This window comes from Nasonia vitripennis, chromosome 1 (assembly GCF_009193385.2).
Source record: "Nasonia vitripennis strain AsymCx chromosome 1, Nvit_psr_1.1, whole genome shotgun sequence".
Taxonomy (NCBI): Eukaryota; Metazoa; Arthropoda; class Insecta; order Hymenoptera; family Pteromalidae; genus Nasonia; species Nasonia vitripennis.
Genome location: NC_045757.1, coordinates 27,236,629 through 27,264,449, shown reverse-complemented (window position 1 = coordinate 27,264,449; position 27,821 = coordinate 27,236,629). Strand labels below are relative to the sequence as shown.

The following is a 27,821-nucleotide window of genomic DNA, read 5'->3' as shown; positions in this document are numbered from 1 at the left end:
TACGGTTACACTGACTAGATACCCTCGTGCTCTCGATGAGTGCGGAGATCAGAAAGTGAGTCTTCTTCTGCGAAAATCGCTGATCGCTAGCGCTCTGTAAGTAAAAGAAACTCGACAAAGTGTATAACTTTCTGATTTTTCCCGGAGAATAGCAACTGTTATAACAAAGTGAAAAGGCTTCTTTCTCAGCAGCGGCATCCCGTCACACGCATCGCCCTTTAAAACTATAAAGATGCCTCATTTTCATATGGGAAACTACAGAATCAACTCATATACCAACTACTATTGGCTAGGCGAGCCCCTATCGTCAGATCCCGACGACAGACCAACAGTCGAAAACTATGACCACATGCTGCACGAAGCTCTGTGCAGCATCTTGCTCAATCGCGATCTGACCGCCGACCAGATCGAAAAACTTCTCGTTAAACCGGATCTCTCAATAAAGCGGATCTTGGAGCGAGAACCTATCCTCAGCAGACATTTTTCACAAGAAGAGCTCGGAAACATCTCGCTCCTTTGGATCGCAGTGTTGGGCTGCTACCAGGATTCAGCCGAGCTGTTGGTGTGCTCCGGCCCTAACGTCAACGAGCTCTTCGGATGCCACAGCCCTCAAATAATCGACAAAAGAAGTTCCATTCTCCACGTGCTGCTTCAGCTGAATCTCTCCGCGAAGAATGAGCGATTGATCCGTCTGGTGAGGGACCACGGTGCTGATGTGCAAAGTCAGGACTCCAGGGGACGAACCGTCCTGTACTTGGCGTTAACGGTAGGAAGAGGAAACAGAGTAAAATTGGCCGAACTTATTCTCGAAAAGGCAATGGACGTTAACATCGCTACTAATCTCGGTAAAACACCCGTGCTCGCCGCAGCCGCGAGCAAACATGCAGACAAACTGCTGCCGTTATTGATAACGTACGGAGCCAATCTTACCGCCACGGATAAAGATGGTCAGAATACCACTGCCTGTCGCGATCAAGAGTGGATCAAGCCGTTGATCTGGCCATAGACTTGATCAGGAGAGGCGTCGGGGTCAACGAAAACGCGAGTAGTGTACTATCTTTTTTCCACCCGATACATAGCGCTGCGGCGTACCAAAACAATGGACTGGTAAGTAAAATAACGTTTCGTACACGGCAAAAGATTCCAGATTATTTTTGCTCGGGAAACTCATGTGTGTCCCTGTTTTCTTTCCAGGTGAACCTCTTTTTAGACCACGGTGCGGATGTGAACGCGCTGACGGATGACGACGAATCTCCGCTGATTATAGCGACTCTGTGCAATACCAGTTTGAAGAGATAGATAGATAGATAGATTAGCCTTTATTTTGCACAAGTCAAAAGTACATATGTATCACATATTGTCATTAATTTATCACAGATTCGTATTACGCATTATGTACATTTTTTCTTCTTATTTACTACTCTATCACGTCACTTAAATAAAAACCTTTGGTCATAGATGTTAAAATACATTAATAATATAAATAAATTAATAGAATAAATATTTGGACGGTACAATATCTAACGGAGTCACGAAACAGTCGCAGAATCAGTGTTCTGATCGACAGTACACTCAATCTCGCTTACGTATATGCGCCTCCGCATCACAGCCTTAAAAGATTTAAGCGACGAGATATCTCTCACGTCGCGCGGGAGAGAATTCCAGAGGCTCGCGCCCTGGGCTTTAAAGGAATATAGCCCCGCATCGGTACACGCGCTAGACACCACTAGTTCTTGCGGATCCCTAGCTGAGGTTCTAGACTGGTTCCTATCAAAAAGGGCAGCAAGATACATTATAAAGCATCACCGCCGCAAATAACTCCCTTCTTGTCTTCACTGGAACCCAGCCTATCTTCCTCCTATAGGGGGAGATGTGCTCGTCCCTTCTAGCACCACATATGTATCTCACACATGAGTTCTGCAATCGTTGAAGTCGTGTGCTTTGTTGACCTGATACGTCAAGGTAGACAAGAGAGCAGTAATCCAAGTGCGGGGTGGCAAGAGCGCCCGCCAACTGCTTACGCAGTTCCTCGGTGGTGCAGGATCTAAAGGATCTAAAAGTCCATAAAGAACTCTATTAAGCTTTCGGCTAATCGCATCCACCTGCGGTTCCCATGTCATCTTCGCATCCATTACAACACCAAGGTTGGTTACAGTGTCGGCAAAGGGCACAAAGACGCCATCCTCGATCTCAATGCCAGGCAGCTTTAGACTTTGCACCTTGTTAATATTACTGTCCGACCCAAAAATAATAGCTTTAGTCTTTCCGACATTGAGGCGAAGCGCGTTCTCGGACGCCTATATCGCCACTGCACGCGCCACAGCTGACAGACGGTCCACACCCCCGCTCAAGTCGTCCCTCGCCACCTGCGTATAGGTTTGAAGGTCATCAGCATATAGCAAATGCTCGACACTATCCGATAATTCGCCCTTAGGGCCCTTAAAAGAAGCCAAAATGTCTCTGAGATCGTTGATGTAAAGACTAAAGAGAAGAGGACCCAGGACCGAGCCCTGTGGAACGCCAAGATTGGTAGTGAGCCAATCAGAATTGCCAACTGTTTTCGTAACCACTTGATGGTTACGCCCTGTAATGTATGACTTGATCCACAAAACTACGGACCTAGAGAAACCCACTCCTATTAGCTTTCGAAGAAGTTTAGAGAGTGAGATCGTGTCGAACGCCTTACTGAAATCAAACATCAGGAGGATAGTAAGCAGTTGTTTTTTGCTATTAATACCCGCCCCAATGTCCTCTGACAGACTCAGTAGTGCTGTTTGCGTGCTGTGATAACGCCGAAAACCCGTCTGACGTGTATCAAGAAGCTTCTCCGACTCTAAGTACTCGGATATCTGGTCGTGAACAATCTTCTCTAGAACCTTGGCAAGAAAACATAACAGAGCGATCGGACGAAAGTCTGAAGCGGCTGATGGAATTGCCGTTTTCTTGAGGGGCACTAGACAGGCCTCTTTCCAGGCTCCAGGGAAGACGCCACTAGACAGAGAGGAGTTAAAAATAGATGCAAGGTGGTGGTCCAGGACCGGAAGGGATTTAGCAATGACATCCTGAGGAATGCCATCCTCCCCTTTTGCCTGTGATGAGAAATGCGCAACGGCCAGGACCACGTCCGAAAAAGTGATTTCACGGAAAGTGAAACCAGCTTCACTGGCCGTCGCCACAATCTCATCCAAGTTCACCTCGCTCTCTGATTCTGATACGGAGACCCCGGAAAAATGGGCATTGAGCTCGCCTGGGGAGAAACCGTGCAGTTCCTCTTTAGTCGTGGACAATATTCCAAGATTACGAAGCTCAATCCAGATGTTTTTGATGTTGTTCAGGGCCTCCGAAATTCTGGCCTGAATAAAAGCCTCTCGCGCCTCGATTGTGCGCTGTTCTGCTTGAGCCGCAAGAGATTGGAATTCTGACCAGAACCTCGAGTCACGGGTCCTTTTGAATCTTCGTTCGACCGCATCACGCTTATCATAAAGGTCTTGAAGTTCTGCGTTGACCCACGGTGAAGATTTTTTATTTTTGGGTTTAAATTTTTTTAAAGGGGCAAGTTTTTCAATGACAGTCATGATGTTGCCACTAAGCGCTTCTAATTTACTGTCTGTGGTCATGCCTGGGCAACTGATGGTCGACCAATCGCAGGTTTCGAGAAGGGAAAGAAGCTCCTCGCACCTGATGGATTTAAAATCTCTATAAAAGAATGGAGTTAGAGTAGGAGATTCCGACTTTGGAGTCCGAAACGTAAAATCAATGATGTTATGCCTACTCGGAAAGGTCGCCATCATGTTGTTCGCATTCAGCACTACTTCACTGTCGTCAGCATAGATTACGTCAATCCACGTATGAGACTCCCCGACGTGGTGCGTGGCGCCATGTTCAACTAATTTGAGATTCAACTCACAGGCCAAATTCCTGACAAAATTCGCATCCTGAGACGTCGACAACATATTTGCGTTCAGGTCCGCCATGACTATACGATGATTATAGTCATCCGCATATAGTTTTAATTTATCCACCAGGTCAGAGTTGGTCATGAAAGAAATACCTGGTGGTCTGTATATAACGGCGACAAAAATGGGGGTCATGCGGCCCTTTTGAATTCTACACATAAGGTACTCTGGAATCCCGGGCTTTCTACCATCCGTCATTGTTGGAGATGAGCACAGTATGGTCGCCTTGTAACTATTGTGGATGTATAGTGCCACACCTCCTCCCTGGGTATTCCTGTCCTGCCGAAGGACAGAGTAGCCCTTTACCTGAGCAAATACATCGTCGACGCTTGGCCCGAAACGCGACTCAGCCACGCCAAAGAGATGGTAGAAAGGACGAGCAGTCGCCAGGAATTGACGAAATATCTCCATGTGCCTGTTCAGCGAGGTAGCGTTGACAAAACCCATCACACTCTGCTCCTCTCACCTTCACTCCGCCTAGTCAGTTTTTCGTACTGTCTTTATCTAGCGATCCTGAGCATGATGCAGTCTCAGTGATCGCGTTACCGTTATGTACCGCTGTCGCATTATTTACAATATTGTCGTTACCCGTCATACAAGAATATGATGCAGCGATAGCTTGCAAGTCAGCTGCCGTTTGAAAATGATGTGATATCTCCCCGTCCCGCATTTTTGCCAAGAAACGACCGCCTCTATGCCAGACGTACTTGAAACCAAGACCGCTAGCTACACTTTTAAGACTTTTAAAGTGCAAAAACGATTCTTTACTTAACAACTCATTTATGAAGATTTGACTTTGAACCAGGCTATTACTCGTTTCCTGGGATAAGTGCGAGACATTGATATGGCGCGTGTTTAAGCCGGTTATCTTATGTTTTGCTCGCATAATATTTTTTACGATCAAGTGGCTCGATAGTCGGACAACCCATGGCGATGGGCGCCCGCCGACCGTTGCCACTTGCGTATTTGGACGGAGTAACCTCGTAGACACAACGTCATCCCTAGCGACGGACGGCAGAACAGTAGCGAGGACTGCGTGGGCCACGTCCCCACGTTCTTGTTCCGGAGAGTCAGAAATACTAGAGATGATTATCTCTGCAGTCGACTCTCCACTGCTCATCCCGTCCGTCGGAGAGGAGCGCACGCCAGCAGAGTGTCCCCGACCCTCCCCTCGATGTTTACGAGCCCGGGTGTGACGTCGACCTTTACTGACCCTAAAGCCGTCTGTATCAGCCGACGTGGAGGTGCCCGCGCCACCACTCGCGTCAACAGATTCACAATCCCTGAGCGAGACGAAGACTCGAGACGCCTCCGAGATACATATATCCGCGCTGCTACTGTCTCCATCATTATCATATTTGTTATTACTATTACTAAGACTAAGACTAAGATTACGACTAAGGTTACGACTAGTACAAGAACCGCCATCATCAGCATTTATGCGAGTCTCTACTCTATGCGTCACTCGCATAGCGTCATCAAGACTCTCCCGAAGGGCTTTATTTTCTTGAGAGAGCAGAAGGCGATCATTTTGCAGGTCTTCCAGCTTAGACACCTGCTTTTCAATTGTCTCCTCGAGTGATGAAACCCTCCCCACTAGCCTGTCAATCATCTCCAGTGCTGCTGAGGCAGGATCTGATCTCTGGCTGATGGCATCAAGCCTCCTCACAAGCAGAGTTTTGAGATCATCAACTGACCTCTCAATGAGCTCGAACTGGTTACTAAAGAGAGTAAGCATGGATGATGGCAATGTGCAATAGCGAAGCGCACCCATATCCACCGGAGATTTGATCTGGGCGCGCTTCCCATCACTGGCTTTACTAGTAGAGACGGCCGGCGTCGAGGCAGAAAATTCTTCCCTCAGGGAAACATTGTTGTTTGTGTCATTCGTAATCGAGATGTCAGTCTTGTTCACATTAGAATTATTAACATTTTCGCCAGTATTATTTACATCAGTAATATTTACATCAGTCTTTTTATTTTTAATATTATAATCTCCTTTATCTTTATCCTTTTCTAATTCTAGTCTAGGCGCAGATTTTCGTTGCGTTTTTATCGTGTTGTCTTTCTTTTTAATTTTACAAGCTTGATATATAGTTGCCTTTGTCTGTGACATGCCAAGTCATGCAAACATTGTGAAATGTTGCAGAACAGATTTTGCAGTGACGAATTATAGCGCCTGCGCGTGTGACATTCCTACACTTTTCACACGAGGCGCGAGGCATTTTTAATAAATATTTACAATAATAAATAAATAAATAGATAAATAGGTCAATAAATAAATAAATAAATAAGTGTCAGAGAGTAAAACAAAATAGGCAACAGAGTTTCGTAAAGCAATAAATAAATAAACAAATAATTACATACGACTACAGGCGACACGAAGAGGAGAGCATCAAGCTGCTCTTGTACGCTGATGCGGATACGCTTATCGAGGACAACGATGGCAATACGCCATTGACTCTGGTTAATCGCGACCATCTGCATAACCCAAGTATCAGGATGATAATCAAAAAGATGGTACTGAAAAAAATTTGCACCGGAGCTTTGATCAAATTGAAGGACGAACTGATCATCCACGAACACCCGGACCTTAGGGACCTTATCTAGACTGCCACGCACTTCTCCAAAGTTTGAAGTATACGAGACTCATTAAGAACTGCACGTATTTCGAAATCGTCGCGAAGAGTAGCTGTCAGATTGCCCCGCAATCCCGCCTTCGAGGCCAACTTCAAGTTGTACGATTTGAAAGGATTTTATATCTACTACGAAGAAATAATCCAAGTTTTCGAGCAAGCGCGTGAACACTATCAGTCTGAGCTGAGACAGGAGGAGCTTATCGTCTAAGTTGTGTACAATATTTTGCCAGATGGGGTTGTAAGAAAGCTTGTTGAGTTTACATTTCTTTGTTGCGGAAGTTTGAAAAAATTTTAAATTTTATTTCAAATAATTGAGTTGATAAATAAAAATACGTTATTTGTTACCGAACCGAGAATAATTTTTTTTAACCAATCCTATTAATTGTTCACACCTTTAAGCCATTTATAATTGAAATATTTTGTACGCGCATCTCGCATGAAAGCTACGCATTATGGTGTAGCATTTATGTGAGCCGCGTGTAACTATCATAGTTTCGTCTTTATCCTTCGACTCCTTCAAAAAGCTTCCTTGCAACAAAATAATCCAATCACGCGAAAATTGCATCAAGCTGTACGTAAGTGAAACACTCCCCACCGTGTAATCAGCGTCAATTAACTCTCGAGCGACTCTGCGAAGTCCACCCCACGCGATGAGCCAGCGAGAAGACCTCCTAATGCACAAAAATCCACCGAGAAAAAGTAGACAAAGGATCCCTTTGTAAACCAGTCCACGACCCACACCTCCGCCGTTACATCGCGTCCGTGCAATCTCTGTGCTCTCGAATCCAAGCCGACTATATAAACGCACTTTGCGGAGACGAAGCCGGCCCCCGCTTCCGAAGCAAAAAGCGCTCTATAATCGATGCTGCGCAGCCGGTCTTGTAAAAAGGAGCAGAAGAAAAAAGCCCGAGTTATCTCGCCCCCCGTCGACGACGGCTTTGAAGTCTCGCTCGCGACTCTTAGCGTCCGCGCAACAGATCAAAGTAAACGCAGCTCTTCCATTCTCGGCCGCGGATCATTAAGGAGCGCGACGTACAAAAGCTGGAAGGGGCTCGTAGGGAAAGGTATAACGAAGAGTTACAGCCGCTGGACAAAGTGGCCAACTATAGAGCGCGGAATCATCGCGCACCGTCGCCTTCGATCAAACGACACGAGGCTGATCTGCTGAGATGTACGAGCTAGCTCGTGTGCCTCTGATTTATTGTTGAGTATATTTCAAGCAAATTTGTTTATATAAGCTTGGCATCGATATTTTAAGAATCAATAAATCTTATACGAAATTAAAAATTTCACCGATGGATAATATAATAAGCTTCGCATCATCCGTTTCGCGTTACGTATACTATAGCTGCTAATCAATGCCAATTCATTGCCTAAACAAGTTGATTTGTCATCAAATTATAGCCATCGCAACCTTCCGGCGCAATAATTCAAAACTATTCAATGTAATATCAGTGCGCTGCACGCGAGACAGGAAACAAAGAGCGACGCCCACGCAGAGAGAGAGAGAGAGGGATATATACTCGAAAATGGACGCACTGGTGATTCGCTCTGTCGGGCCAATCAGCTGTACCGAAAATCACGACACAAAGGGATATGATATTTCGAGCCGACAGCATTCTCTCTCCGTTCGCGCAATCAAACGCCAGTCCTGTATATGCCTATGACTATATAGCTACTTGGTCCATCTCCCTCTGACTTGGATAATTCGCGACGCGGCTGATGATGATGCACGCGTTGCGGCCGAGCCTAGTTTCTGCGTGTCACGGGGACGTTTTATTGGAATATGGTTCGGAGACGGTCGTATGATACTCGACTGTGACCTCTGCTCGAGTTTTCCGATGCACAGGTAGGGAAGAGTGAAATTTGCTCGAATTTGTTAAGATTACTCTTAAAAATGTTCTGTAGCTCGCGTGACCTAATCGTAAATCTTGTAGAAATGCTTGGCATTTAAAAATTATAAAATAGTTTATAGAATAGCGTAATATAACGTAAACGCTAAACACCAGATTCAGAACGCGCGATTGTTGATTGTAAGCAAAATTAGCCGGTACGCGAGCACACTGCGCGCAATGGACAGCGCTCGAGTGGAAACCACCCGGTTCGATACATAATAACGTTTTTATGTACAATAACGTTGTTATGTACGTATTTAGCTTGTTAAAGCATATATAATCTTGTAATATAATTACATTAGTTTTATGCTCGGGCCAATATAATATAATACAGGTGAGCGATTCATACGTCATGTGTCGCACAATATTTTTTTTATTTCGGCAAGAAAAATCAAGTGTGATGCGGATGACTCAGTGGAGTGTACGTTGTCGTGGCTTGAGAGAAACGATTATTATAGACCGAATCTTAAGGGCATAGCATCGCTTTTAGTTTCCAAAGATCCTCGCTCTTTGATTTTATAACTCAACAAATATAAATCGTACTGTGGTGGCAGCTGCGCTACACGCATTTGCCAGCACATCCAGGCATACCTTACCGACATTTTCTGTGGCCAGACAGAAAACAAACGAGCAAGACCCCTAGAGTGCACCGGCATAAATGGCTTTCGCTCATCTGGTGAGCGGCCCAAAAAAGCGGCCTTACGCGCTCGCCTGATGAGACTGGGCTTACCTAGGGATCGAGGGTACTCATCATCAAGTGGTTGGAAAAACTGTATTGACACTATACCGACGATAAAGTAGGAGTGTATCTGTTAAGGATAAAATTGGTCCAAGGATCTCGGCAATAACTTGAAGTCGAACACAATTTGAAGAGTACAATATTATAGGTTAAATCTTTATTTAGGAATATAATCACAAATGAGTAGCGGCCTGTATCACGACCAACTACTCGCACCAAGGGTCAGAGTGCATCTGACTGCTGTCGATCCTTCGTCGATCTGGATCGCCACTGCCCCCCACCTATGCTAATTGCCGCCTAATACGCCGCTGATGGCTGCCGGGGCGTCGCGGAGAGAAAGAGAGAGAGAGAGAGAAACCAAACTTATCGCGCGCGAACCTTTAAATCGTACGCATGACATCTTACACATAAAGGGCCGTCGCCACGTCGCCTCGCTCCTCAGCCGAGAACGTGCCACGGCCCGCCTTTCGGCTTCCCCGTGCAACGTGGGACCCTCAAAGCAATGGAGCAAGCTCCCTTTGGGGTCGAAACAGCCTCGGGGCGCCAAAGCACCCCTAGCTGGGGGCCAGAAGCCACAGAACTCCCAAAATTGGTTCTGCGCTATGGGAGCTCGGCCAACGCGTGCGCCCGTCTTTATCGACATTCACTGTACATTGCGCACTATCCCGTTCTCTCTCTGTCTGTCCGCTCCCCCCGCCGCATCTCCAAGGTACATATCTATATTCTATCCGTAACAGTATCGTATCATTAATTTCTAGGTAATCCTGGTCCCGTCGGGGAAGCGCGCAGGGCCCTCTTATTGGGCCGCTCGCCGAATTAGCGAAAGCCAGTTATGACGGTGCACTCTATAAGTCTTGCGTGTTTGTTTTGGCAACAGTTTGTGACGCAGCTGCCACCGTAGTATATTTGTAAAGTTATAAAATCAAAGAGCGACGTAGTAATAATCTTTGGAAACCAAAAGAGTTGCTATGACTGCAGCTGGACTGGCAATGAAAAGCCGAAGAGGAATAAAGATGAAATAGTGTATAGGATTGAGGTAAAGAAAGGAAACGGCGGGTAAAAATTGAAAGAGACTAGCGCAGAAGGACGATGCCAGAGATTAAGGAAACTTAAACAAACTCGGCCACTTCACCTGATTGCGGTACTTTGTCATGAACACATTTTTTACAGCGAACACTCGAGTATTATTTATGTACTGGCAAGTCTGAGACTTTGGGACTGCGACATGCTTCTCCTGGCTGTTTTCACGGCAGTAGGTGAAAACTTGTCAAAACTTTTGGTACGCTCATCGCTGTAGTATATACTGGACAAGTTATAAGGTAGCTTCTTGCAAAAGAAGCACTTTTTTTATTAAAAAAAAAGAGGAAAATACCATTGTAGCGCACTGTTAATTTATGTTATTGTTGAATTGAGGACAGAATAACCATACTACTACATTTGTTAAATTATTCTAAATTCATATATTAAATATACTGTACATTTCATCACTTATTAAATAAAATATAAAGAAAAAAGTCAGGAACATTGGCAAATTTTTAGACACATAACATTATATTATAAACTTGACTAGACTTGACTCGCAGATATATTTCGTGTTAGCGTTTTTATTTTATTTTATTTATTCACCAGTAAAATTTTAAATTAAAATTACTATTTTCTACACACCCTATATCAAGAATTTAAAATAAGCCGCTTTTAAGAATCAGCTTGCATAAATCGACCATTATAAAACATGCACTTTTTTGACCAATATTACATACCGAAATTCGTGAAATCTTCTAAATTACAACTTTTTTCGCGCTTACTCTATAAGAGTCGATTATTTTATTAAAAAATTCGATATAAATTTGTATATATTATTAGAGTTTTCAACACACCAGCAAGAATTTTTTCATTTTTATCCTAATACAGTTATTTAGAAATGAGGTAGAAAATAGGTTTGTCTTTTTAATGTAAATTCTGCAAATATAAAAAATTAGAAAAACTGACTTAGTTGAATTAAATGATTGCTATAAAGAGCGGTACAATTAAGACGAGGGCATGTACTCAAAAAAATGTCACGGACAGTGCCATATTCCTGCATAATTTCCACACAGATCTCGTGCAAGTGGTCCTCTAGCAGAACAGAGACGTGTACCCGCTGCATCATAACAGTGCGTAAATATTGTAGCTGTGTATTCCTTTTGCTCAGATCGATCCCCAGCAAGGTACTGAAAAATAAAAGTTCATATCCACTGTGTTAATTTGACAATTATATAACTACGTAAAAATTTATCAACCGTTTATTTATAACTGTTTCATTCTTACCACACGGCCCTTGGAATTGCTTAGGATCACAAACTGATTGGATTTTTTTGACGATTCCAAATACTTTACAGCTCTAGTATCAAAGAACATAAGCATTCCGAATAATGTCCCTATTGTTAATAGCGGACCTCGAAAACTCATTGATCTTATACCGCCTCCGTGCCTGCAGTAGATAAACAAATAATGAGAGTAAATATTTTCACTCAATCAAATATTAGAAGATCATTTATCAGCATGATATATGTACATCGTGGGTATTTTCTCAAACTTTTTTTTTCTCGGATCCACGAGTATGGTGTATCGCCCACTGTTAGATTAATCCTAGTTGGATGGTTGGTGAGGAGAACTCGTAATTAAACTAGGCACTAATATTCTGTTATAACTCTCTATTTATTTTCTTCTGATGTATAACTCGAGCGACGGAGCTGTTGCTTCGAGAGCGGTCGGCAGGAGAGAGAGTACTTTGCAGAGCACGCGTGAATACCTAGCGCTGCCCGCATGGTGGCGCTAGATTAGCCCTGTAGTCTACTATAGACGGCAAGCGGCGCGAAGACTCGCCAACACTCCCTCCCTTCGGGGCGCTTGTCCTCCTGTACGTTTGCGTTTTTTATTCTCTGAACTTTACTCTGAATTAGTTTCTCCTTGGTTTCCTGTATCTGAAATATGTACAAAAATTCTTATTCGTCTGATATATATATATAAATAAAACTCTGAAAATTATAATTAAGTGTGAATTTCTATGTTCAATATTTTATCTCTGAGGTATTTATGAGTATCATTAGGTAGAGGTTTAGTCATAATGTCTGCCACATTGTCGGTAGTAGATATCCATTTAACTCTGATTTGTCCCTTTAGGACACACTGTTTTATGTAGTCTCCGTGTGTTTCTGCCATGTGACTTTTACTCCCTGTCTTTTCTCTGATTTGTAGTTTTCTCTGAATTGTTTCCAGATCATCATCAAAGTTTTTCAACTTGTGATTTCCTTCCATCTGAGTGCAATCCCATGCAGATTTGTTATCGCACCACAGGGTAACAGGATACATAGTTTTCCCTGTTATATCTCTGATAGCTTTATCCAACGATACAATTTCGTGGCAAGCATTGCTCATTGCCAAGTACTCTGCTTGGCAGGTAGAGAGTGATACGTAAACTTGTTTATAGCTTCTCCACATAATTGAGTCGCCATACAATTTTATTACATATCCTCCAGTTGAAGATGAATCTTCACAATCTCTGAAGCTAGCGTCTGTCATTGCTTCCATATACTCTTTTTCTGCTCTGAAAATCAAACCTATTTCTGAGATTCCTCTGAGGTATCTGAAAATCCTTTTTACTTCCTTCCAGTCACTTTCAGTGGGTGACAGCTGTTTTCTTGATAGAAAGTTTACTGCAAATGCAATATCAGGTCTGGTGGCACCTGCCAGATATAGTAAGCTTCCTATAGCTTCCCTATACGGTGCATGAGTTGCTATCTGAGCTTCTTCTGAATTTATGAGTTCTCTTTTTCGAACCTGTCTTGTAACCATAGGTGTTTTCTGTGGCTTACTATCTTTCATATTGAAACGTTCAAGACATTTCTCTATGTACTCTGATTGTGACAGTTTTAATATTTTCTGATCTCTGTCTCTGGTTATTTTCATGCCTAAAAATAATTTAGGTTCTCCTAAGTCTTTCATCTGAAAGGTAGAACATAATCTTTCTTTTATCTGTTTTAGTTTCGTCTGATTGTTGCCTGCTAGAATGATGTCGTCTACATATAGCAGTAATACTACCATCTGATTTTGTAATCTCCACGTGAACAGACATGGTTCATTTATGTCCTTTTCTAGTCCAAGTTCCAAAGCAACTTCTGAGAAGCGTTTGTTCCATCGCTTGGGACTTATTCTGAGGCCATACAAGGATTTTTGGAGTTTACATACTTTATTTTCTTAATGGATGGGTCTATTTTTATACCATCTGGTATTTTCATGAATATGTCATCTTCAAGCGTTCCATTCAGAAATGCTGTCTTGACGTCCATCTGATAAGCAGTTAAATTTAACTTATTAATGATTGCAAAAGTCGCTCTAACGATTGGCAATCTTGAGACTGGTGCGTAAGTTTCTCTGAGTTCATATTCTTTTCTATCCTTGAATCCTCTGATAACTAATCTTCCTTTGTAAGTCGTCTGACCGTCTTCTGAGATTTTCCTTTTGAATACCCATTTGGAATCAATGATGTGTGCCTTTTTGCCATCTTTGTCTAGAGAGGGTCTGTCTACTATTGTCCACACATTGTTGTCTTCCATAGACTTTAACTCTTGTTTTATTGCTTCTGACCATTTATGTTTGTCGTCTGATTCAATAGCTTCTTTATAACTGACAGGATCTCTGTTCGTTCGTGCTATAAAAATATGTCCAAGTTCATCTTCTTCTGAGTGTGTATCTCTGGTTTCTCCAGTTGGAGTAGATACTTGTGGCAGATCGTGATTGGTATTTTCTACTTCGACTACTGCTTCTCTGAGATGTGTCCAAGTTCGTCTGTTTGTCTTGGCTTTTCGTTCTAGACAAGGTCGCTTTTCTGGTTCAGGTTTCTTAGCCTTTGAATCTTCTGAATTTTTGTCATCTGCTTTTCTCTTCAGATTTTTCTCTTTCTCTGATTTTGAATCTTTTGGTATATCTGGTTGTGTTTTGACAACATCTGTTGATATTTCTAGTGTCTCTGATTTTTCTCTTAGGTCAGTTTTATACACATCCCTATACACCAGTTTTTCATTAAATCTCACGTGTCTGGATGTAATGAATCTCTGAAATTCAGAGTACCACAAAACATAACCAGTTTGAGAATATCCAACCATGATTGTACGGATTGCTCTGTCTGAAAACTTGTTCGTCGCATTCGGTATTTTGGCATAGGCCAAACATCCGAAACGTCTGATTTTGTCTAGATGCATGTTTCCATTTGGAACCATTTTCTTGATTGGTATCTCTGAATCGATTCCTTTGTGTGGAGTTCTATTATAGATATGGACCGCCACTTCCAAAGCGAGTATCCACATGCTCTTGGGTAGACCAGAGTCTATCATGAGCGCTCTGATTTTCCACTGTATGGTTTTGTTAAACCTTTCAGCGGTTCCATTATGTTGTGGAGTGTAAGGAGGTGCGAACTCTCCTTCAATTTTCTGCTTTTCCATAACTTCTGAAAATTTACCTCCAGTAAATTCAGTGCCATTGTCCGTTCGGATGAAACACACTTTTTCTTCTTTGCCCAGTAAATTTCTTGTAGTTACCAAGAATTTTTCTAAGCAATCTCCAGCTTCACTTTTGTGTTTAGTAGAGTATGCTTTGGCAAATCTGGTGTAATCATCAATAAATCCTATTATGAATTTATTTTCCCCAGGATACGAGACTGGTTTAATTGGTCCCATTGTGTCTGTGTGTATCCTTTCTAATGGCCTTGTTGCTCTGACTCTGACTTCTGAGAACGACAGGTTTTCCATTTTTGATAGGACGCAAACTTCGCAGTCTGTAATGGACTTGTCGAATTTTACCTTTCTGAGTTTATCTTCTGACTTTTGTAGCAATAGTAAATATTGCAGAGAAGCGTGACCTAATTTGATATGCCAGAGCATTCCTTCGTTCAGCTTCTTTTCTTGTCTATCTGATTTGTTGTCCACATTGTTTTGTAGATATTTCAGCATTTCTTCTGACGAGTCGTCTATGTTTAGGATTTTCCTGTTCAGAATTTGTTCATCTAAGTTTGTATCACAAACTTCTCTCTGACTAGATGAATTTGATTCTTGTACAGTTCGTTCTTGCTGCTTCTCCCTCCCAATCTCAGTCGGATTCATCTGAGTTCCCTCTGATGCGTTAGTTTCATCTGATTCGTTTTGATCCTCAAGATCCTTGATATCTGACTGAGATTGCTGCAAGAACTCGTCTACCGAGACTATGTTAGCCGTGCATGAATACTTATCGTAGACTTCTTGTTGCTCATCTGATTGTTCATGTTTTGCTACGTTTAAAGAAATTATCCAGTTTGGCTTTTCATACGTCCCAGCTAAATACTCTTCGTCTGAATTTTTATCGTAGATTTTAAGTATTTTATTATCCAAATAAATACTCAAACCTACGTCTGCAAAACGTCTGAGAGAGATCAGATTGTCTGAAATATTTTTGGCAGAAATTACATTTGTCAAAATTATTTTGTTATTCTCATTTGATTCTGATTTTAAAATTAAATCTCCTTTGCCGTCTATAGAGATGTTTGCAGATTTATTTTTATTTGCACTTCTGATATATTCGCCTGAACTTTTTCTGAAGTTACTTAAAATTATGCTCTTATTTACTATATGCTCTGTTGCGCCAGAGTCCGCAATAAGTACTAGTTTTGTAGGTGTTTTATTAATTATATGTGTGTTGTTACCTGTTAGCATCGCTTTGACCTTGTATCCCTTCTTCTGATTTCGGCCTGGTGTTTGTATATCGACCTTGCGTTTGAAAGATCCCCTTCTTACATTATTTCCTCTACCTCTGACATTATTATAAAAACCCCTTCCTCTGTTACCTCTACCTCTGAAGTTATTACTGTTGTGTTTGTGTTGTTATATGTATAAGATTTTACATACCCATCTTTGGGATTGTCCTTATTTGGACAATCATCCCCTTTGTGTGGAGCTACAGCCTGGCAATAAAAGCAGTACCATAGATTGTACTCTTTAAGAGGACAAAAGGCTGCTCTGTGTCCCACCTTATTGCAGCGATAACACTTGTCTGTGATTATCGCCTGTTTAGCTGCAATTTTTTGCCTGTCGTCTGAAGGCTGACCGTCTGATTTGCGTCTGTCTGAGTCCAGTTGTAGTATCAAAGTTTTTATGTCATCAAGGCTCATCTCTGATTTGGTTGCTTGAAGTCTGATAATATTGGCCGATCTGATTTCTTTAAATTTTATACTAACAGCTTGAAAGAAGGCCGATCTTATCTCTTCCTCCGTCAGAGGTGTTTTGGTAATACAATTTTCAAAATCTCTGATAATAGAGTCAAAACGATCGCAAAATTCGTTTACTGATTCTCTATTGTTCATTTTGAGACTATATAATTTTTCTCTGACTGAAGAATCGGTAACATTGGCCTCTGCTCGTCTGAACTCTTTGATTTTAATGACTATTTCTAATGGGTCTTTTATTTGTAAAATCTTATTATGGTAATAATCATCTACGCGACTTATTAGAATGTCTCTGACTTGGTCTTTTCTGTTTTGTCTTTCTATTACTGTCTCTGAAACGTCTGATTGTTGAGAATCGTCAAGTATGTCTGCAAGATTATTAGCTTTTAATTCAGCATTTATATTGTCTAACCAAATGTTAAGTGGTACTTTTTTTGTTAATTTATAATTTCTCTTTATGTTTATTTTTGAATTAGTTGCGTTTAGGGCAATAGATCGTCTGAGTTCATTACAAGCTCTGCTGACGTCTCCTAATGCGCTTGTTCCGTCTGATAAGTTTGTTGAATTGATATTGTTACTAAACTCTGTCTCACTTATGTCTCTGACTGTGGAACTGGCAGGGTGGATAATTACCTCTCAAGTTAATTTTCCTATTTGTTCTGTGAGTTTCTGTATGACGGTGTTTAGGTTGTCAATATTTTCCTTCATATCGAGTATGGCTACTGTTTGATCTCTGATTATTTCAGCATGATTGTCGAGTATATCGGAGTGTCTCTCGAGAGCATTCTCCAGATTATCCATTCTCCACTCCATTTGTGAGTTAGTAGGTTGAGACTTTCCCTCCATATCTCTTTTTGGGGGTGTACCCGGGGTGTATACCCTTCTATATCTGAATCTGTATTATAAACAATTTCTCTGATTAGCATTCAATTTTTATTTATTATTTGAACTCTGAATTTTAGGCCTAACTTCTGATTCTGAATTAATTGTTTATATTCTGATTTAAAAACACTTTGTACCTTGGTGGATATTCAAATGATCGTCCACTTGATTTTCGTTGCCTTCGTTGGCCACCTCTTTCTCATTTGATGGTAATGGGTCTGAAAGACTCCAATCAGACATAACGCTTCTGATGTTCTTTTCCTCTGAAATAAAGTTAGAATGCTTACTCTAACAGTTTTCTTTGATTTCTGCCAAGTTAGACCGCACTGCAAGTCAAACCAAGCTTGAAAATCAAGCACTAGCACCGTGCCTCCCGGACGCCACACACGTGCTCCCTCCCAGTCTAAGTAAACGAACGCAATTCACTTAATAATTTGCGAGGGGGCGATCGCACACGCGTATGTCGTCCAAGAAATCACGAATGAAAGTGTAATTATCTTTTGATAATTTTAAATTTTATAGAAATTCAAATTCACTGCACCGCCGTTTCATTGAAATTTCTATCAAGGCGTGTTTTTAAAATTTATTCGAGTGCATCTGAACACTAATAAGCCAACAAAAAAATTGAAGCTTTTTGATTTACTCGAATAACTCTGACATTCTGAATAGGAGTGAGAACGATATAACTGGAATTATTTTTCTCTGATTTTATTTATTACATATATACACCGATAGCCAATCTAATCCGTTACGTCTGATTCTGATTAGACCATATATTTTGAAACTCAAAAAGGAGAAAAAAAATTTACGAGAAAAATCCGTGCGTGTAAAATTTGTTTTGATTCCGAGAGAGAGAGAGAGAGAGAGAGAGAGAGAGAGAGAGAGAGAGAGAGAGAGAGAGAGAGAGAGAGCACAACAAACCACGCGCTCGACTCTGACAGCGTCGCTAGTCGCGGCTCACCTCCCCCCGATTCCCGGAATCGGCTCGTGCAGGCTTTTGCCGGCGAGCTCTCGTGCGTTTCGTTGTCGCGCGCTTTTGTTTCGTGTTAAGACTTTTGATTTTCTATAACCTTCTGATCTATTCTGTAATTATTAAGACACCGCACTGTCTTTTCCTACTATTCTTTACGCAACTCTCATTTTTCTTGTCGATGCGGTAACACAACACACTCCCGAAACCGATCAAAAATTAAACTTTCTTTTGCTATATCTGATTACTACTCTGACTACACCTTACAAAAGCTTGTACTTACGTTTTCTTCTGAAATTTGTCCTCTAGACCTCTGATACGTCTGATTTGTTTTCCTCTGAACAAAGATAAAAATAAAAACATCTGAGTCGTCTTCTTCTCGGTTCTTCCTCTATTCCAGCGAGCTGGCCCACAACCTGTTAGATTAATCCTAGTTGGATGGTTGGTGAGGAGAACTCGTAATTAAACTAGGCACTAATATTCTGTTATAACTCTCTATTTATTTTCTTCTGATGTATAACTCGAGCGACGGAGCTGTTGCTTCGAGAGCGGTCGGCAGGAGAGAGAGTACTTTGCAGAGCACGCGTGAATACCTAGCGCTGCCCGCATGGTGGCGCTAGATTAGCCCTGTAGTCTACTATAGACGGCAAGCGGCGCGAAGACTCGCCAACACCCACACCCTACCCCATAACGTCCACCATCGCTTACAGCTAGGCAAATGTTCTGGCCAATACTACTCTTATTACTCATATAACCGGAGAGATCAAGGGATAGTTTTTGTTCAAAAGTATCAGAAGCCCAAATGTGCAATAAGTTATTCATCGACGACGCAGCAATTTCTTCGTGTTTTATTGAAAAGCAACGACTCTATTTGTTGTGTCAATCCTTCTTTTTTTACCCAAACTGGTTTTATTAACCTACAGCTAAAAATGATTGATGAATTTAAAATAGCAGATTATGATATGTGTGACCTAAGTGGCACTATATTACACGGCGCGTAGTTAGTGCGATGTAGCAGCGTCGTTTATTTAAATGCCAACTTAGATTACAAGTATACGGAAAAATCAATGCATGCGTTACAAAAACTATGGTGTGCACCAAGGGTTGAGCAGGCTTTTTGACCTAGTGTGGATATTGCAGTGAAAATTGCTCGGTTGAAAAAAGCCTACTTTACGCCTCTGGTACACAATATACTATTATCTAATTTTTCTCAAATATCTTACCTGTGCGTTGATACACCCCTTTTCTCAGATGTTCCATCAGACGAATCTCTTTTAATTTTCCACAAAGTCATTTTTGAATCATTTGAAGCCGAAACTAAAAATTCGTCATCCAACCAACACGGGCCAATAATCCAGTCTTTGTGCCCTTGTTCTCCGACACAAAAAGGATCTAGTGAAGGCAATTTGTAAATAGCTAGTTCTGTGCTATTTTTTCCTCTAGTAGCTAAAAGTGTTCTGTAGTGAATAACAAAAAGATTTTAATTATTTTTTGTATAATGCATTAGTTTTTTGTATTATAAAAAAAAGTTCCGAAAGATTTACCTGAAAGGATTTATCTGAGCAGAGCCTATGCCTATTTGAGTTTCTGCAGTATATCCAAATCCGGCAGATGCATTTAACCTACCATTTAGTAATGGGATCTGATCCAACACTTGCCTCGTAGTATCATACAACATTAATTTATTGCACTTAGTACCAAACACAACTTGCCTATCATTGAGCCATTGAGAGCAAAACACTTTGTCCGTCTTTAAATCCACTACATGTTCTTTCCAAAGGCGATGCCTTAAAAGATGTTTCAAATCGGCCATGATAAGCTGCAATTATCGGTCTAAAGTCCAGAAAGATTAAGCTTTTGATTTTGAAATATTAAAAGAAAAGAGATGTTTCACATTTCAAAAGTACATCTCTGTACAAACTGTAACGGATTTAATATCACCGATTTAAATACGATTGACGTCTTTAGGATACTAAGTATAGCAACATACAGAACGCGTGACTATCAGGTTTAGACTGAGGACGCCTATACCGATTCTGTTGCTGGGCCTTGACCGGGTCTGCTTTGCAGCAGAAGAAGCTTCGGTGAGAGGGTGTCGTTTCTGTTTACCTTAGCCAATAAGCGATCGACGGCGCAACGCCCCCACTTCAAAGAGTGGGGGAGCCTCAGAGCATGAAGAAGGAAGATTACCCTGTTATATAGCAAGCGTCTCGGTGCCGGCATGTCGATCGTATGATCTGCGTGCTCGGATTTTACCCACCATTAGTATCGAACCTACAGATACAGCTGGTCTTGCACTGCCTATGCACTTTATGGCGTTTTATGTCAGTTTATACTCATACTGATGCCAGCAGATATATTGTGGTAGTTTGACCTGTCGCCGCCTTTTTTTTCGTGGGCAGGAAGATCGTCAGAAACCGTATTCTTTTTCTTTAACATGCCGGCTTTACTATACACATAGCTACGCCAATCTACCGCTAGATGTCGCTGCTCTTTCTGCAAACAGAGAGCGTTAACCGTAATTTCTAAAGTTTGTGGCGACATCCGTGCTATTCAAATCTACGATCTAATTTACACTGCTGATGCCGTTAAAATCAGTGTACCTTAACAAGAGCTACGTGAAAGGTCATCCTTGTAAATATGGCTAACAAAAAGGCAGATGAAATTGCTGCTTGGGAAACTGAGTTGTTGCAGAAAGAGTCAGCCATAGCCGCAATAGAAACGACAATAACAGACATAAAACAGCTGAAAGAACAGGAAAAAACAGCAGAGCTCGATGCCGTAAGATTGAGTAATCAATCCTTGCAACGTGCCCCACGTCAATATCAAGTGGCTTCAACTCAGCGCAGATGACAGTCAAGTTGTTCCAGATAAGAAAATTCAAGGCCCTAAGAAACTTCTACGAGATCGAAGATAAATAAAAGAACTCGGCAGCTGGCCAAAGCACAACTGGTGTGACACATTCTTTATTTTTATTAAATTATTCAAGTACATTTTGTCGCTATGCACAAGCAGTAAGCAGTACTCATGCAAAAATCACCTACTTCGTGCAAAATGCACTTGCACCGTAGCACACTATTTTATTAAGGTATCTAAAGTTTAAGTACATAATACGAAATAATTCATGGCTTACTGTTCTGTTTTCTTCGCATACTTTGCAGTCTTACTTGATAGTCCTTACATTTTTAAAATGCTTGAAATCCATGTGAAATCTTTTGTAACAAAATATTGCTTTTAATAAATAAACAATAAATTTCAAAAAAATAGTTCTTCAATAAAAAATATTTTTAGTTCACGCGTGAACAATGAAAATAAAAATAAGTTACTTTTATCGGTATATCCGTTGTTATAAAAAGCTTAAAAATTTGAAAGCTAAACAAAAATCACATCTAAAAACTGACAATACTTCGATCAATATGTAATTGATGTCCCTATAAATTCATCCTACTTCTGTAGCTGATATCGAGACAAGCGAGAGTGAAGTTGATCAGCGTTGTTATCTGCCTATTGTTCGCTAAATCCGTTATGCAAGACTTTGAAAACACGAGTATAAAACAGTATAAACCTTCAGTTTAACGGCATTGCACACGACAAGTTTATGCTTTGTTAGTGTCTGTGCATTGGACAATTTTTAAATTTTTCACTATATAGCAATATATGTACTACCTACTTTTAATAAAAATAAGTGCATCGAACAATTACACGCGGTATCATTCTCTCAACCCTTACCAATCGAAATTCCCTATAAAAAAATCAAAACAATTTTCCTACGCCCACGCCCATATCGATAATTATCCGATAAAGCATCGAACCATATCACCGATCAAATATCGAGCCTCGTACCGCGACTTTCCAAAGCATCATCTCGGTGCACTTGATATCAATAGCTCAGCAAGTTAATTTGGTGCAATAAGTACCAGACCTACGAGCGCGTAGCTACTTTCGCGCGCGTCCCAAAGGCACATCAGCCCGAGCAGCACTCGCTCACAGAGAGAATTCCGCACGTTAATCGAGGATCGAATGGCAGAATGCGCTACACAGCTTTTCAAGTCCCGTAATTAAACGAGCTCGACAAAGCCGTCGCCGCTATCGCCGTTCGAATGGTACACATAGGTACGGTGAGAGGAGCAAGTGGCGCGTCAAAGCTCGCGTAAATATACCGAGGGCCAACGATGCGTACATTGTTGTTGCTAAGGCGACGGGCTGATTAATAATGCCGAGGGCTCGCGTAAGCATGTCAACAGCCGCTACCTATACCCGATTGGGCCTTCGATGGCCGTCGAGAGATCGTTAATGAATAACTGCGCGAATGTTGCTCGATCGCGACTGGCTGCTCGCGCTCACCCCTCCACCACCCCCTGTGTGTTACATGATTAGATTGGCCACTCTTGACCGATTTTGCGCGGGCGTATAGTGTAAACGATGCTTGCTGATGCTGATGCGTGACGCGCAATTGTTGAAAATTAGGCATTTTCAGGAGGACATTGTCTCGCGTGAGTGACGTTTTGAGTAATTATATCGTTGAACAATTTGACCTGAGAAAAGTAACGGATACGGTATAACGTTAAACATGTGAAAACTTAATTAATATTCTGCAATTTCGATCGTGGCGATTTTGGAACGTTGAATTTCGCCTATGTAGCTATTCGAATATTGGTTCCGAATGATGCGAAGTAATAAAACGCTTTGCACGACGCATAAGTTTATGACACGAGGTTCTTTCCAGGTAGTTGTGTAAAACGCTCATCTGGTTTTACGGCAGCATATTTATAATATTATATAGCACCCCGAGATAATGACTACCTGCTCGAGAACTCAAAAATGCTTGAGCCGAGGGTGAGGTCTGCTGTGGAAGAATCTATCTAAGTCTGAGGGCCTTTCGATTGTAGAATAGGGTGTAAAACCCTCGAGAGTGAGGTCTGCCGTAGAAAAATCGGTCTAAGTCTCGGGATCTTTCGATTATAATATCGGGTGTATAAAATCTTTGCAACACTGTTTTGCAGAATATTGGCACATCTGACAAATATTTTACAGAGTACTATTTAACAAAGAAAAAACATTACACCAATGAATTTAAAAATTAAGCCTAATTAATTTATTATTTATTTTCACTAAAAGATAAAATTCTAAGCACTAGACGATTGCGGGCACGTTTCTCAGATTTTGTAAAATTCTCAAAGTTTCTTCTTTCTAGAGTAGAGGTATATCGCAGACTGCGTCAGCGGTTCCACGTCACGAGCAAAAAAACAGCGAAAATCAGAGTTGTAGTGATATCCGGAATAATAACTCTGAAAAATTCATCTAAAAATTCGTTCGTTATTCCGACAATTAGCAGCTCCCGATGACTCGAGTCTTGTTTTCTCCGCGAATTCGTCCGTATCTTCAGCGAAACGGAACTTTTGTCCCAACGGTCCAAGTTTCTTTTTATATCGAGCAGGTAAACAGGTGCTGATGTTGGCGTCTCTGCAACACGATGATATTGTGGTGGGTGCAGGTGTTTGCGCTAGTTTAATCATTGGGTCATGTTATATAGGTTGGGTGTGCCGACGGGAGATAATAAATCTGTTTGGTACAAAGTTTTAAGAAACTTACAGCTTGTACTAGATCCAGCTCTTTTTATGAGTCGGACATTGCCTTACATTCACAGTTTTTTTTTATTTTGTTAAAAAATGTAGATACAAATAATTTTAACTTATTGGGAATTTGAGTTATGCATTCTTGCCACAAATTAAAAAATTTCTTTTAATCGCATATGCAAGTAATATGCGCGTACATCTACGTCGCATAACTAATTGATTTTCTGCTCATTTTGAAATTCCTCTTACCTGGGTTAATTATATTTCACATTAATTAATTTTCGAATCAAAAATGTTTTTCAACATTGTATATCTATTTGGTATAATTTGAAACTATACGCGTATGCGATTTTATCATAATAACGAGCAAGCGAACATTTTGGCTACAATAATAATAATTCAGCTGATGGACTCTCACCACTGCGTGCTGCATATTATGTAAACTGGTGGTTCCAAAAACCCAGACCATCAAACCATAGCCATTATTAACTAACAATAAGTTGGAAAAGCAGCTTATCGATACACGCGGAAATTCGTTAACTCAATACTTGCGAGAGCAAACCCTCCGCGGCGCAAAACAAGCTTGAACCGCCATCCATCGTCCCAGAAATCCGATTAAACAAACTCTCCCTTTCTCGTTCGTAAATTAATTTTCACCGCTTCCGCCTATATACCTGAGACTATATTCCCGCGGCTCCATTATACACAATAAACGTCGATCTTTTTCCACTTTAAACTCGAGGGGGGTATGCAAGTAGCATGGTGGAGTCTAAGTCTCCGCTGCGCGTTTTTGCCGTCGGACGTGAAATCGACAGGTGCCGCCACAGAGCGGGAAAACCACCGAGTAGTCGGAAACCGCGACTGACTACCGACGTGGTCGCGGCTTTGCCTGCTGCTGCTGCCGCCGACAATGCTATACGCACTGTACTAATATTCTCTCCGCGAAAGTTTGCTCCGTATACTCTAATACCTCAGCTATAGTCGACGTTTGCGGCTTGCGATGAAAAACGATGAACGATTGAAAGAAGAGGAATGGATGAGTGGGATTGTTTTTGTTCGGGTTTCAGTAAGATGCAGTTCTTGTTGAATCGAATTTTCTTATCAAGACAGTTCTTATCATTAATTTAACGGATTCTTGTATATCTTGTTTTCATCTGTTGATAGCATCAGACGCTTGTGTAAGCAATCGATGAGATTTTTACGATCATTCTTTTATACCATTGGGTGGCATAAATCCGCATCTATGTCACGCCTATCCGTGGCATAAATAGTCAATTATTGCACCGTGCTGATCGCCCTCGCTAGGCTCGGGCGATAACTGCACGGTGCGAAAATGGACTGTTTAGACCACGGATAGGCGTGACAGCAGATTTATGCTAGTCAGTGCTATAAAATAGCGTACGATATTGGTGGCATAAATAGTCTGATACAGCACGGCGTTTAGCTCCCTCGCTACGTCCGGGTGCGAATATACGCCGTGCCGTAATAATGGACTATTTATGCCACTTGTATCGTAATATACTATTATCTTCCCTGGTATAAAATTGGCTGGATGATCTGGCCGCAAAACTATCTTTTGGGCAGTTCTGAAAACATTTTCTGCGCAGAAATTTTCGAAGAATCTGCGCAGATTTTGGCAGTATCGGCCAGAATCTGGCCGGAAAGTTAATTTTAAAAAGAGCCCCTAACCTTAAATTATAAAAGTGTACATCCTAGAATAAATAAATAAGAACTTCGTAAATATTGATGGAAATGAGTCTAGTTTTGTTATTCAGGGGTTTTTGGGACGAATATCGCGACGGAAATACTCTCAGAAGTACCTGGTGCTCAGAGTAGACAGTATTAATGTCGTCACCTGAAGTTTTGATGGAACTTGTAACATAATTAGTCGAAACATGTTACCCGGGGGTTTTCGAGGTCGCTGAATACGAATATCGTGACGGCAATGCTCCCCGAGGTACCTGGTGCCCAGGGTAGGCAGTATCAACTTCGTCTCTTAGAGTTTCACGGAAAATTAACAACATTTTTCGTCGAGACTCTTTACTCGGGGGTTTTCGAGGTCGCAAAACACGAATATCGTAACGGCAACGCTCACCGAGGTACCTGGTGCCCAGGGTAGGCAGTATCAACGTCATCCCTGAGAGTTTGATGGAAAATTAATAACATATTTCGCCGAGACTCGCTGATTATGGGTTTTTGAGGTCGCAAAATACGGAGATCGTGACGTCAAGACACTAGGCCCGTGAGCACAAACGGCAAATGAGCACAATGCGAATAGCGGGGGGAGAGAGTGCGCGTGCACTGAAAAAAACACACAGCCATTTTAACTGAACTCGAACCAGTAACCCGTCATTGTACGAAGACTAGCCAAGATTACCGTAGAGTTCAGCAGTTTTAAAGAATCAGTTCGGTCGTTTTTGCTGGTGTCCTGCGTAAGCGACCAATTTTACGAATCGCGACTCGCCAAAACTACCAGTGGCACACCGTTGTTCTTAATGAACAGGCGTTACGGTGGCAGAACGGTTAAAACTACCGGACTTTACAGCAGAAACGACTGTGTTTTTTTCGGTCTGGCTGACGGGAAAGGAGAGTCGCGCGGAATCGCCGCGGCGCGCTAGAGTCTCTATCGCCAGAGTTTAACTTGCGGCTAGCTAAAGTGAGCAGTTACCGACCGGTCACCAAATATATTTTGATATTCTTGATGATTTTACACATTGCATTTCAAAGATTGACTCGTAACATTAATTTTTTTAAAGCATTGATAAATTTAATTTAATTTATTAAGCTTTCTTATATTAATTGGTAGAATGATGTTGTCATCAGTGGGATACGATGACAAATTCAGTCAGTAAATAGGTGCCACAGTCTTCGTAGGCAGTATTTCATAATCCATTATTTTTATATGCCATCTGGGCTGTATTGCAGCTACATATCTGAATTTTTGGATAGATATTTGGTAACTTATTTAGAAATAAGTTACCATGTTAGTTTTGACTCAACTGTCTTTGTTTGAGTTCTTAGTTCGAAAGCCATAATAAATTTTTCATTTGCTGGGTGAAATTCCATGTTATGGATGTTACAGAGGATCTGCTAACTCTATCCAGTTGCATTTTTGGTTTCTAGTATATTTTTATATGCAGAAACTTGTAATAACTTCGTCTCTCATCGCACTGCACAAGAGGTTCACCCGCCAAAAGGAAAATTATCATGTACTCCGAAATGACAAATCAAACAAAGACAGTTGAGTGAAATCTGGCATGGTAATTTATTTCTAAATAAGTTAACTAATATCTATGCAAAATTGTAGGCATCTAGCTGCAATACAAAGCAGATGGTACAACAATAATGGTTTTTAAAACCTCTTGTAACTCTCAAAAGTGAAAATTCTCATGCAAAACAATGAGAGACATAGTTATTGCAATTTTCTGCATATAAAATGTACTAGAAGCCAGAAATACAACTGACTAGAGTTAGCAGATCCTCTGTTACGATCGATACATGAAATTTCACCCGCCAAATGGAAAATTATCATGTACTCCGAAATGACAAATTGAACAAAGACAGTTGAGTGAAATCAAAAATCTATGCAAAAGTTCAGGCATCCAACTGCAATACGAAACAGATGGCACAACAATAATGGTTTTAAATCTTGCCTAAGGCTACTAAAAGCATGTCTCCTATTTACTTACTTACTAACTTAAGTTATTATCATAACTTTTTGGACTTCGAAGAAGACTTTCAAAATTACTTTTATAGCACTTGTACCGATATTTCAAAACTTCAAAATGCAGAAGCGCGATGTATTTTTAATTGGCTTTATGAAACGGACAACGTAAAATTCTATTAAAGATTCCAAAGCAATTTTCTGTATATAACTTCCACCTGCATATACTTGTCCAGCTTTGTGACAATTGCATTTTACCTGCTCCGAAA

At 41.2% G+C, this 27,821-nt stretch overlaps 3 protein-coding genes across 4 annotated transcripts in view; 2 read left to right on the top strand and 1 right to left on the bottom strand.

Annotated features, from left to right (window-relative positions):
* The window catches only part of LOC100119465 (polypyrimidine tract-binding protein 1), a 455,850-nt gene that overhangs the window by 57,465 nt on the left and 370,564 nt on the right, over nucleotides 1–27,821 (top strand). The window lies entirely within an intron of this gene.
* LOC116415790 lies at nucleotides 233–1,006 on the top strand. Its single transcript, XM_031921016.1, has one exon. It carries the CDS (start codon nucleotides 233–235, stop codon nucleotides 1,004–1,006), a length of 774 nt encoding a protein of 257 aa, XP_031776876.1.
* LOC116415792 (DDB1- and CUL4-associated factor 12-like) lies at nucleotides 17,097–20,125 on the bottom strand. The gene is made up of 3 exons (XM_031921017.1): nucleotides 19,857–20,125; nucleotides 19,536–19,769; nucleotides 17,097–17,355 (listed from the first exon to the last, which is right to left on the bottom strand). The coding sequence occupies exons 1-3, from the start codon at nucleotides 20,123–20,125 to the stop codon at nucleotides 17,097–17,099; spliced, it is 762 nt and encodes a 253-aa protein (XP_031776877.1).

What these genes read in the sequence shown, in the direction of transcription:
- LOC116415790 (XM_031921016.1), top strand. Translation starts at nt 233, where the DNA reads ATGCCTCATTTTCATATGGGAAACTACAGAATCAACTCATATACCAAC.
- LOC116415792 (XM_031921017.1), bottom strand. Translation starts at nt 20,125, where the DNA reads ATGGCCGATTTGAAACATCTTTTAAGGCATCGCCTTTGGAAAGAACAT. An exon ending in GCTCAGATAAATCCTTTCAG is followed by an intron (nt 19,770 to 19,856) that starts GTAAATCTTTCG and finishes TATTCACTACAG; the next exon opens with AACACTTTTAGCTACTAGAG. An exon ending in AGGGGTGTATCAACGCACAG is followed by an intron (nt 17,356 to 19,535) that starts GTAAGATATTTG and finishes TTTATAATACAG; the next exon opens with ATTCAGATATAGAAGGGTAT.